The sequence below is a fragment of the Hylaeus volcanicus genome, chromosome 4 (assembly GCF_026283585.1).
Source record: "Hylaeus volcanicus isolate JK05 chromosome 4, UHH_iyHylVolc1.0_haploid, whole genome shotgun sequence".
NCBI classification, from domain to species: Eukaryota; Metazoa; Arthropoda; class Insecta; order Hymenoptera; family Colletidae; genus Hylaeus; species Hylaeus volcanicus.
In genome coordinates, this window is record NC_071979.1 from 5,458,595 (window position 1) to 5,471,940 (window position 13,346).

At 38.2% G+C, this 13,346-nt stretch overlaps 1 protein-coding gene across 3 annotated transcripts in view; it reads right to left on the reverse strand.

The window, feature by feature from the left end:
• The window catches only part of LOC128874774 (ecdysone-induced protein 78C), a 154,604-nt gene extending 141,354 nt beyond the window's left edge, over positions 1-13,250 (reverse strand). For 2 of the 3 annotated variants that reach the window (XM_054119836.1, XM_054119833.1), the window contains exons 1-2: positions 12,885-12,927; positions 4,933-5,015 (exon numbers count right to left, since the gene is read on the reverse strand). Coding sequence is in view for 1 of the 3 variants with exons in the window: in XM_054119837.1 (XP_053975812.1) it covers positions 4,933-5,015; positions 12,885-12,973 (172 nt within the window). In the remaining 2 variants the exon portion in view is untranslated. Of the gene's footprint in view, positions 1-4,932; positions 5,016-12,884; positions 13,151-13,231 lie in introns of those variants that run through there. The other variant, XM_054119837.1, reaches the window with a different exon arrangement.
• Positions 13,251-13,346: the final 96 nt, after the last annotated feature.

Consider the following 13,346-nt stretch of genomic DNA (forward strand, 5'->3'; position numbering starts at 1 on the left):
ATCTCAAATTAGAGATTCCATTTTCGAAGTCAATTTAAGCTTAGGATTCGTGGCAATAGATTGCTAAGAAAGCATCTCGAGTTGCTAGTAGGTACTAGACAAAAATTTCACGAATGCAAAGGCTTAAAAGTTCTTCACGATTTGGATCGACGTAGATTTTGTCCAGAAATCAATGAAAGAGTATCGACACGTTTCGAGTACTCGAATAGTTTTAATAGCAGGAGGATGCTACGAGATAGCGAAGTTCCAAATTTCCGTTCGGGAAATGACCATTTCCTTCGCTTCGGAGAATTTTCACATTTGGAGGACGAAAGTGAACCGTCGCTCCCGGAATGCTACACAATTTCAAACATCAACATTTATATTCTCCCGCGAGCATATGCGCGTGGCTTTTATCCGCGGGATACGGTTCCTGCATATCCGGCGTAATCATTGAAAAAGTAATAATGCAATGGCACATCTGGCACGGTCACTAAATTTACTTTATTCATATTCGATTACCCGAGTTTCCCACGTACGTGTAGGCACTAAAAATAAATCCGCCACGAGTTTCTCGCAACTCGGAAGGGGAAGTACCTGTCACGGAATTGTGGCAACATGCGAAGAAATCAAAGTCAAAGATACGGTAAGCATGATATAAAAAAAGAAACGAGTATTACCAATTGCTTCGTAACAGGATCGTTGATGGGACGTTAAATACGTAAGGAAAACACAAATAAATTCTAAATGATCGATCAAACTTTCCTATAATAAGCGTCCATCGCATCCCCGTCCCTCTAATCCAGCTACTTAAAGATGCACATATTTGGACCGGCGTCCAACAAGAAGGATAACCACATAAAAGACAGTCGCTAATAACCAAAGGCAATTATGTGAGGTAACGTAAGGAGAAAAATGAATAAATTCGATCAACCTTTCCCGTAAAGAGCGTCCATCGCATCCCCATCTCTCTTCTCTGTCCCAGAAGAACGAACTTCTCCGTCGGATGAAAACTCGCGTAATAGTAATCGTGAATTTTCCGAACGCCCGTCCCCCTCGCCCCGCATACCAGGTGAAATTTCCGTGAATGAACGTTGTCTCATTGTCGAGCAGAAAGGGCTGGATACTCGTCGTCGGCGGCGGCGTTAAAGGCCGTCTTAGGGGAGGAAAAAATGCTGGGGATTCAATTACCGCGGGGTGAAACGGCGAGAGCGGAACTTCCGGTCGCCGGGATCTTCCGGCTCGGCGTAAACCGTTCCGGTATAAAAGGAAGAGTAAAGAAAAGGGGGTGGTGTGGGGGGTGGGAAGAAAGCTCAAGGGGAATGGTACGTGTCTAGGTGAAGGGAGTAGCGGAGGAAAGGAGGTGGAAATGGAAACTGGAAGGCGGCAGCAGGGTGGTTTAGCGCGAGAAGTAGCAGGGCTAGGATAGCAGGAGGGGAAAAGGTGAGAGGGGGGATGGGGAGGTTGAAGAAAACACATAATAGGGTGGGGCGCTTTGCTGCCGCTTTTGAATCGATCCAACGCCGGTTACAGCTGGAGTCTCATCCCACTAGGGGTTGGTCAGAGGTTCTCATTCGGCTCTGCTAGGTTTACAAACCACCCCCTACCCCTTATCGTTGCGCGAAAGATTATCGTGGAGTTAATTCGTATCGATACAGATAGCGAATGCTCTAACTACGAAATGATATTTACAGTCAACCCCATATATATATATATTTGTACCCTCTATCTCCATTAAAGAAGTTTAACTAAATTAAATAACAGGTTTGATATTACTGAATGAATTTTTCGTTATGAATATGCATATGAATAAGCTTATACATGAATATATTTATATATACATGAATGTATTTACACAAACATACACTTGGAAGCGTCAAACTTACTTTTTAATTTAAACAAATTATTTACAAATTTTATTTCTTCAATAGACATAGAGAGTACGAATATTTATGAGACTGACTATATATTATATGTTGCAGAATTTATGTATTTATGACGAAAAACGAAATAACGATATTATTATACTACTTGTAGAATACTTCGACATACATTATGTATGTTTTGTATGTACTGTACGTCATAAGTGCAAAAACAACATGAACAAAAACTGTATAAAATACCATGTATACAATACATCTTGTTTATGTTACCTATTCAATAAAAATTTAGAAACCAAGGTATCCAATTTGCTGTCCCTGAAGAACAAGGTGAAATCTTTTGGCCCTCCACTTTTCTATACAGTCGTCACACAAAGGACAGGTAACATCGATGATTGACTATACTATGCCATGCAAACGCATATTACCCCCGTGAAAATAATATACGTAATTCGTATATACCCCCTACCCCTTATCGTTGCGCGAAAGATTATCGCGGAGGGACAGGGTCCGCGATTGGATTTAGATTAACGCCAGCTTTAACACTGTCGAGAGACCAAACTCCCCGTGGGTAAACTGGGTCGTGGGTAGGCATGCACGTGTCAAGTACGGATGAACGAGCTTTGAGGACACTTGTTAGCCCCGAACGGCTCAAACGCCCGCGGTTGATTATTAATTCGTCAACGGCCTATCGCGCGCCGATTCGACGCAACCCTGTACGATATAAATCAAAATTGCGCTTTATAATCCGCCTGTTATTAGCCCCTCGCCCAGAGGGGGAATCGGGTTTCGTCGTGCGGTCGACGATTAACTCGAAAGTGATCGATCGATTCCTAGAGGCAGATCCTCCCGGGGATCGAGAGAGGCTTGGACACTTGATTTTTAGAGCGGTCGACGAATATTCTTCGGAGAGTACGGAATGGTAAATATCTTAACCTTCGAAGGTTGAAATAATGTTGAGGAAATTATCTACGTATTTTTGTAGACTTCAGCAATCTTATATTGAAGTATACAGCGAGTAAGCAAAGTATTTGCACACTCCTTTAAGTATTTGTATGTATTAAAGTATTGTAGCGTCGTTAATTTTTTGTATGTTTTTTTTTTAATCATAGATATATGAAATAAACTTAATCAACAAAATAAAAGACAGTAAATATGCGACATTCGACGTTGTTCCATTCGTCCATTCAATTATCAATATGCGAAGCACGGGTAGGGAATTTCTGGGAACAGTGGAACTCGGACGAGGAAGAAAGGTATAATGAATAGAATATATGTATACAATAGATTGAAGGTCAGCCAGCCAAGGTTTGTTTTCACTATTATCGGTTGCTCGAGTTGACAGTTTTCGAGCTGAAGGAACATAAACTTATTATCAGGACTAGGCCGTGGTATTTTAACACCAAGTTATCGGACCCTTGTCAATGAATACATACGGTGTATCAATTAAGCTATCACCCGATGTAAATGTTTTTGAAATAACAATTCAATACAACAAAAATACAACTGCAGAAGTGGAAGATATCAAACACTTGATTTATAATGCGATAACTTGAAAAGTGTTAAGGGTGAGGGGTACTTGCAAGGTCGATGAAAAACACAAGAATTTTTATCTAGGAATATAAACAAATTTGACTTCAAGGATGATCAAGATTTTTTTGGCGATAGTCCATACAAGTATTTTGAACTGTGATCGTAACAGAACTTCGATTTCGAATTTTTGGAGAAGAAACAGATTGGATAAAGCCATTTATCCGTGATGTATGGCCCGGCCATCGATCTCAGCGAGTTGGATTCAGCCATTCCCGTTTGTGACTGTTCGTGAGATCTCCTAACGTGAAAATAGTCGATTCCGAGAGATCAGGAAACCGTGAAACAAGCACGAAACCTTTCTTCGGGAATAATAATAGAACTTGTCGGTTGAGAATCGTGTCAACGTCGCGAGGAAGCCCGACGATGGAATCAAAAGTTTCTTACAAAGAAAAGTCGATAAATGTCCGTCCCTGAGGTTCTGGTACCTCTCGACGGAAAATACAATTGCCAATTTTATATATGTCTTCGACATTCTACAGAGACAAAGTGTATTCGATCGAAGCAAAGTCGAAGAGAGAAATACTTTTGATCTGAATATCGGTGTATGTGTTATAGATTGCTATAAAGGGATTGAGGATTTATTGCAGTGATTCTTAACTGTTATATCGCAACACACCCCCGTCAGAAATGTTTGACGATTGAATTTGGATGATAATTGTTATATTAAACACCTTTTCAATTTAAAAATTTGTTAAATATGTCGCATCAAAAATGCATATTGCTTTTATTACTAAAACAGTTTATTTATAGGGTGCTCGACAAATACATCACATTGGCAATATGATAAAGTCATTATAGGCGTAGATCAGTAATGCTTGTAATGCTTCAAGATCTAATTTTATAAATAAAATGTAACGTGTCAAGGTCTAATTCTATAGCAAAATTCAACATTGAATGATGTAAATACATGGACCTTGTAAAGGTACGTTTTATCCTTGTTAATATCATCGAGAACAATTATTTCCAGAAAAATGTACACGAGAAAGATTTTTTATTTTACAACGTTCCCAAAATTCAAGTAAGCTAATACAATTCGGGCAATAATTACATAAGTATATTTTAATAATCAGTATGATTGCTTTTGGACGACCCAATGTCAAGTTATTGTGTGAAAACGAGCAGAGATTTAAAATAAATCAAAGTTATCTATTAGCCTAATGTGTCTATCACTACGTACATGTATAAACATTGACATTCCACAGCTTGTTGCGTGAAATGAAAATTCCTAAAAGAAACATTTCTTTATCTCCTGCGTACTATGATAGCCCCTGAACATGTTATATTTAGTTTATAGCGACGAGCAGCAAATTAATTAATTTAATGTTAGGGAAGACTAATCCTCCCCTTTTGAAGGAATATCGTAGAAGGGGGTAACAATAAGTCCGCCAGAAGTCCACCCGTTCATTTCGCAAGGCCGGCCGGCTCGGGGGGCTTAAATTGGACCGGAGAGCCGACGAGATCATTTATAATAAAGACTCACCGTTGTTGTTGCGCAGGATGGAACCAGGACTCGTTGCCTCGAGAGGGCTGCTGGGTTCTTCCGTGCTCGGCTTCCTCTTCACGCTGAAATGGAAACATCTATTATGTATTCAATCGAAGGGGGGTAGGTGGGAAGTGGAAATCAGCCGAAAGTAGTCCAAGATCGGCGCGAGAGAGTCCTCGAGCCAGGGTCGTTTGGTCCTCCGAATCATTTTGTTCGCGGATCCCTGCTTATCGTGTGGGGGCTCTGTTTGCGCGCGAAAGAGGTCCTTTGACTACGGCCCTGACTCGATCCGAGCAATCAGGGTTGACCCAGTTTTGAGTTCAATTTGCACCGCGAAGGCGCATTTGGCTTAAGCCATTCGAAACGGGAAATGAATGGATGGGAAAAAATCGAAGATTAATTGTTTGAGGTCTAAATTGTACGCTTGCCGCGACGACCTCGACGAGAAGATGCGTCCTTGCTCCCCGTGACGCCTGCGTGAATTCTAACTTCAACCCTTTGTTTTTTACCCAGGCCGACGGTTCGCGCGAAATAAAAATTTGCAAAACAGAAAAATCTTCGATATCGTTCCAATTGTATAAATAGAAAGGGCAGGATTTCTTCAAAGCGGTTTTAAGATTTTGATTTTTAATTAAACACAAATGGTATGGGATATATCCAGTTATTCTTTTTTTTTTTAACGTAGGTCCGTTAATTGCAACACGTCACGATATTTGTGATAAATTCATATTTATCGAAATGCAGTGAAATGTAGTTTTTTTAAAATTCTTAAAACTTAAAAAGGAATATTTTCGAATGAAATCTATATTCGAATTAATGATACGAAAATTCAAACACGAACAATACAGTACAGGAACTTTTATTTCTTATTTATAAAAACATTACACGTTCACATTATATCAGATGCAACAATGTATGTACAATATTGTACATTATCTAATACAAATACGAATTCGAGTGTAAATGACTCTATTTTGATCTGTTCTTTTGTTAATGATTATTTTCGTCTTTCAACAACAATTATACAAAGGTATGGCATTCGAGTAACCAAGGTCTGTAATCTTTCTGAAGATAAATTGCTCCATAATCCAGAAGCAGCTGTTACAAATGATCCTTTGAATTTGGAGCTTGTTTTCGTATATCAGCGTTGAACTCGTCCAACAAGAGCTTAATCGGGTTAAGGTCGAGTGCTTGCGGTGGCCAAACCATATTTCGTAACAGTCTTTTTCGTTTTTTTTTCTTCTGCTAACCAATATTTTGAAAGTTTGGCAGTATGTTTTGAGTCACTGTCGTGTAAATTAAATAATGTGCAAGTATATACAGTGAAAATAGTATATAAGAAGATGTAACCCTAAACTTTTGGACAACAATGTGCATTATGTACGACCTTTGTCAGTATTTACTCTAGGTAGCAAAGCGAATTATTTAAATAAACAGAGTAAATCTATTTGATGTTGCCTTGTTTTGAACAGTATTTTTTATGTTATTAACATTTTAGTGATCATTTAAGAAGATTTTTCTACTGACATAAAATGGTACATGGTGCTTTGCAAGCACCGAGTATTTGATATCAACTGATATCAAGACTGAGTATTGAGTGTTTATCACTTCGTAATAAATACCATCGAATCATCGAACTCTGATACAACTAAGTACGAAGTAACTTTTCCCTCCGCTACATTAAAATATTTCCGAAACTATCAAAAATGCAGAGAACTCGTTACGTAAAGACTTTAGTTTCAAGGAAACAAGTTTGAAGTGAACGAAAATCCACATATAAGGGATTTCGAGGAAAGGTTTCCGTTTCTTTGACTGAAAAATCTTCCAGAAGCTTCAGATCTTGGAATTACGTCCTTAAAGCTTTATGGCCATATTCGGAGATTTAAAAAAGTTATAACCTTTTTAACAAGAGAACTCTATCTGGGTCAAAAAATACAATTTAAAACTTTAAAGCAGTTCTGCTCGAAACGACTTTTCTGAACCGAGCGTTGACAAAATATCGAGAGTAGTTTAACGATTGGCTTGAAATTTGACATGGATGATCGAATAACATTATTCAACCGTTCATTTCAGAATTATTGCTCGCGATATTGCTGATTTATGATAAAAAATATTATACATAGTGTTAACATGTATTTAGCGAAATATATTAAATTGAACTTGCAAGATTTAGAACACGTAAGCTACAAAAGGATAATTTTGAATACAGTGACAGTTCCTACTCTTGCCTCAAAATACGAAAGAAAAATACACGGAATAGCCTGGAACGCAGCTATTTGCACGTGTCGCAGGCGTATACTTCTTCGTCTTCTCCTTCGTCTTCTACTCTGGCGCAACATGCACGGTAAACCCAACCTTGACATGCAAAGCACCTAACCCACCCTCCTGTTGATTCAAAGAACAAGTGCCCACAAAATACACACTTCCCTTCGTTGTCTGGTTGTAAATAATTTTTATTTCATTTTTTAAGCGTGGTAGCTTCTTCTCGAGATTGAGATTATGAACAAAGGCGTACATCTTCGTTTCAGTTATCACATTCAATTGACCTTATCTCGAACCAAATATTGATTAATGATACCTTTGTTTCTTTACAAATGTAGCTTTTAAGTATATAAGTAAAGGTCCTAAAAAATTGCACAATGACAACGTTTGAAATTTATACTGTATTCATGATAATCCTCATAAATTTGCAATTGAAAAAAAAGTATATGCATGCAGAATTGAGTAACCTTCTCCTTTTCGAAGTCGGTTAAAAATATCCCCTGCTGACTTTTTCAACTATCGTGATATGGACTATTAATGTCGTGTCATGCAGTATTGTGCTGTACTATGATGGAATATTCTGTATTATGGTAGAAGATTCTGTATTAGACTGTATTGTGCTGTATCATGTAGCATTATGATATCTGTGGTCCTATACCACCCCCGGCTCCATCCATAATATCTCTATGGTTCAAAACGTTTCTCTAACGATTCCCAGCGTTAACGATCGAGATCGTGCTAATAAAACCTAACCGCGTATCGCGATACAGCGACCCATCGAGTTTCGAAAGCCATCCACGTTGGCGACCTACGATCCCCGAGTCGACAGATCGGAAAATTCTTGGCGCAAATATTTCCCTAGGCGTCTTTGAGGCTCCTTCAAAGAAGATCGAGGGTCCATCAATAACCGATAGATCCAAGAGGAGCGAAGGGGGTGGGAGAGACTGATCGACACCCTCGGCATCTGGAGGGGAACCCCTGAGTCTCTCTATGAATAGATATCCTATTTCGGATGCCGAAGTACGTATTATCGAGCGGCAAACCGATGCCTTTCCACAAGTTTGACCCGCGACGACGACAGAAACCATCGGTACGAGCCATCCGAGTCTCACTATTCCGAGTGTCGTCGATAATTATTACCCTCGATTAAGTGGAACGAAGCGGGGTCGGGCCGAAAATATCCCGTACCTAAAGGTGGTCAATCACGCGTGCCGCGTTACCCGGGGTTTGTAAATGTAATCGATGAATTCACGTTCTCGGAATTGTGGAGAGAGAGACGGCGAATTGAGATGAATTGGAACGCGAGAGTGAACGTGAGCTGCATCTCTGCGATCGAATGTAATTAATTCCACTGTGACGTAATATTGAAATATACGATTCGGTTTAGCCGCTTAAGGGATTACATACGGTTGAGTTGGGCACGGAAAATAAAGGCGCGATTTTATCAATTTCCTTTTTTTTTTTTTTCAATTGGACGATTCATTTTCTTTTCAATCTTTCCACATTTGTGAGAGGAACAGCTCGCGCGGAAGTTGGAGGATTGGTATCGAAAGGATGTAGAAAAATGTTTGAGCTACAGCCATCGACGAGTGCAAGTAGTTTTCGATGTTGAATCGAATTTATGGAAGCGTAGAAATTCAATTTTATCATTGTCAGTTATCGTTTCGTAATTACGTTACGGTATGTTAAGGAAGAAAGTGGAAGGGAGAGAAAGGGTTGCGTTTCGTCCTGTACCTGTTAGTGGCCTCTATGGTAATTAAAACAGTGTTTACTTATTCGTACCAAGTGCAACATAGGTTCATTTATAATTTAAATAAATATTTAAAAAAGAAATAATGCATGAGTATCATTGCTTTCATCTCTTAGGTAATATAGAAACTTGTTGACCACCTAAATATTTGACTTATAAATTACTTTATATATTAGGTGCTGAAATTAATTCCGTGCTTTCCTAAAGTAAACTTACTATTCAAATATAAAAAAAAAACCATACCTTTCGTTTTCCCTCAGCCATACATTCTAAAAGAGCAGATATACAATCAGTCCATAAATATTCGTACCCTCTATGTTTACTAAAGAAATTTATCGAAATGAACGAATGATCAATGGTTCTAAATAAATTTTTAATTTTTAATTTCGTTTCCAAATAACGTCTGATATTATCGAACAAAAATAGTTACGAATTCCTTTACTGTACAATATGCATGTCATTCACAATTATCGAACACGTTCCAAATATAAGAAACGATAACATGGTCGTCGTATTTTAGTATCGTATAATTGCTGTGCGGAGTTCGATACAATTTACCGTCTTGCTCGGTTACGTCAATTTGAGTTACAACAGAAATAACTAATATTCTTCAAGCGAACCAGGTCAACTGTATTTTTATAACACTCGAGTGCCTTCAATCGAAGTGAAAAGCAAACAGTATTATTGACTGAAGATGGCACAGAAATATCACAAGTGGTTCGAATCAAATTGAGATTTGTTAAGTGTCTAATCGACTTTCTAGTCGACTTTCACGACGAGTGCATACTGGCATCTTGGAACTGATACAAAATTAATACGATCTTATACCTAAAAAAAATGTGGCACTCCTATTTAAAAATAACTCCAAATAAATGTTACTTCATACTAAAATATTGGTCTTTTTATACCTTGCAATCGAAGGGAAAATAAAATTTCTGAGAAAATAACTTGTAAAACTTTATACTGGACAACGTGACTACGTTAGAAAAATGAAAATTAAAATCTTTCCACTAAAAGATTAGCTACCTCGTACTATTTAAGGGGGGAGGCACCTTGAACGCAATACCATTATTTTTTGGATCTCCCGAAGCAAGATTCTTCTTCAATTGTACTTATTAGAGAGGCCCGCCGAAAAGCTTTCTTCGTCGACAGGATCCGTGGGAAGGCAAAGTTTGAGAAACGCTGGTCTAGATTAATAAATCAGAATAGAAGATCACAATGAACGGTTGCTACACACTTAGCAGAAGGAAGTACGGGAATAAAGAATCTCGCGCGTATTCCCCGCCTAGATACATAGTTAACAGTAATTACGCGGGCCGAAAGTACGCGCGTAAAAGGGAAAAGACGTTAGCAACATAGTAAACATACATCGCGCTGCCGCGAGAGAATACTTTCATTTTGAAATAAGGATTGTATGATGAGCGGGTGGAGATGGCACGGAAAGATATGGAAATGGATTTTCGTGTAGCGAAAAAAACGAGGAAGGTGAGACCAGAAAAAGGTTGATAAATCACGGAAGATCCCGCGAAAAAGAACACCGCTGCAGAGAGAAATCTACGTTCTTGTAATAGGCTGCTATACAGAGTGTCCATATTGTTACGACCCAGAGATTTTTAAATAAAAGATACACGAAATAAAGAAGAAACAATGTATATATTTGCCTTCAATTAGGAATGACGATTAGATTCTTTCTGCATATTGAATTTCTTTTTAAAATCACCCAATTGTTAATAATACTTTCTGTGGGATTTGGAAGTAAGGAAAAATTGATCTTTATGATGTCGAGTTTGCTAAATTCTCAACGTGGAATTTGAGAATGATGACGATGCAGTTAAAGCTATTACGGACTTCGAGGAATAAGTGGAGTTCCCTTGGAAAATGATTGCGACGTTTTGTCAGCATTGCAGTTCTCATCGGTGACCCAAAGACGAAGAAGTACGGAATAATTTTAATTCGTATCGATACAGATACTAAATACTCTAACTACAAAATAATATTTATATTGTAAGTTATACATTGCAGACTCATATCGCAGAATATATGTATTTATGATACAAGCTAATAATACATGCTAAACATAACCAAAAGGTATGCGCATGTATGCAAAACGAAATAACGATATTATTATATTAATTGTAGAATACCTCAATATGTATCATGTATGTTTTGTATGTACGCCATAAATACATAAACAACATGAACGAAAACAGTATAAAATACTACAAATACATAAATTTTATTTATGTTACCTATTAAATAAAAATTTAAACATTAGTAAAGCTTCCTATTTTTTGGGTCCTGACTGTAAGACATAGTGAAATCGTTTGGTCCTCCACTTTTCTATACAGTTGTCATACAAAGCACAGCTGATATCGATAATTGACTATACTATGCCCTACAAATGCATATCACGTAAAAATAATATACGTAATTTGCGAGTCTTTGATTCAGAGAACTTTAATGGACTCGTAACGATGTCCCAACTTTCGTTTTGATAGCTACTGTATCAAACGATGTAGGAAACGAGCTTGTAATTTTTATGATGAAACCCACTTACTCAATCTCGCTTTCATTCTACGTACAATGTATTGAATTAAGTTTCATTATTCACGCACTGTAAACCGTGAATGAAGTTTATACCTTGCGCAAAATACGCTCGCGACATTCGCGTTCAGAAACAATTACCGAACTCCCGAAATCAGCTTACCAGCTTCACAAAAATTCTATTTGAACTTAAAGTGTGCGTTAATTTTCGCGGTGCTCTTTTTTGCTTTAACTGACGTGTTCGTCGACGTTATCCATTTACCACGGGTAATTATTCACTTTGCGATAAAACGAAACAGTAATTCGTTTTCCAAGCGAAGAAAAGCTCACGAAGAAAGGAAAATATGTTGCAAAAAATGTGTAACGTAATTCAAGAAACGTGATTTTTATGCGTAACGAAACGGTAGTAAAATATTAGTAGAGTATTATTAGTAAAATATTAATACGATTGATATTAATACACGTGTTAATACACATTTGTTCCTCTTTAAAGAGGATCTCTAAAAGAGTCAGGTCTGAAGGGGTTAATATGATATAAGAGGGTAACAGAAAATTTCATTTGACTTTTCTTAAGTATTATTGTAATGTATGGGACGAGATGTGATACTCTTAGAATATTTTATTAAATTATCCATTCACTAGGGGTGCTTTGAAAAGTCATTCGGAACTTCAAAAAAATTCAAGTTCCCTGACGACTCAAATGTCCGTATATCATGAAAAAATACAACTTCATTTCGAAAGTAAAATTTTCCTGCAGCGTGGAAATTCCTTCACTTAACCCTTTCCGTACTTGACGACGATATATAGTTGTTCGATACTCTTGCCAAAAGTAACAACGATGTATCGTCGAGTATACTATATGGTGACTTGTATTCAAGTGGAAATTGCGTGTAATTTTATACACAGAATAACATTCAAGGGGGAATTACCTAGAATTGCATTAAATGAAATGTGTAAAGTTTCTTCGTGTAGATTTATATATTTGGAAACATCAAACCTATTATTTACATTAGACAAATTTCTTCACTAGACATAGAGAGGGTGCAAATACTAAGATAGACTGTATATCCTCCTTAAGAATATATAACTAAGGGAACATCAAAAGTTACATGGTTTTTCTTCATGAATACATATCAAGTCCTTTATAAAAGGTACAGAATGAATGTCTACACCTAATACAATAAATATGTTTTCATCCTTCGAAACCGCACAAATGTTAAAAAACAAACTCTTTATATAACGCGTGCAAACAACACATTCCCCATCGAGAAGAATACTTTAACGAATACTTGAAGCAACAACTGTTGAGCAAGTTGGTAATCGTTCCTGGTCTCGTTTACCCTTGTTCGATTTGCGCGCAACCCTCTAGTGAGACGAAATTTCTGATCCTTACCTGATGAAAGTCGAATCTGCCGCAGGACTGGAGGGTCTTGGTGAGGAACTCGCGGTGGAGGCGGTATTGGTCTCCTCCACGTCCATCATTATTCATACCGACGATGACAAGTCAGTGTGAACGTTGGAAATAACGGAGAATTATTTGAACGACAGCAACGAGAATGAGAATGGGAGGGATGGCGAACGGAGGATGGCTGATTTGTGAGGCCCGCCGGCCCTCTCGACGTCCGATCCCGTGGGGACAGAAACCATAAAGTCGGGGAGCTAGACAAGGGGTTGGGGGTTAGTTTCGAGCGCCCGTCCACGAGCGCGGACTTACGGAAAACAACTGACAATCCACCTTACCCCTACCGTCAGCAACCATCGTGCGACGCCTGCAAACCTGCGCCGCCGCCACCTGCCTCGCAGCAATGTAAACAAAGCGCAGGCGTAGCATCGCTAAGGCGCTTTCAATGCGCCC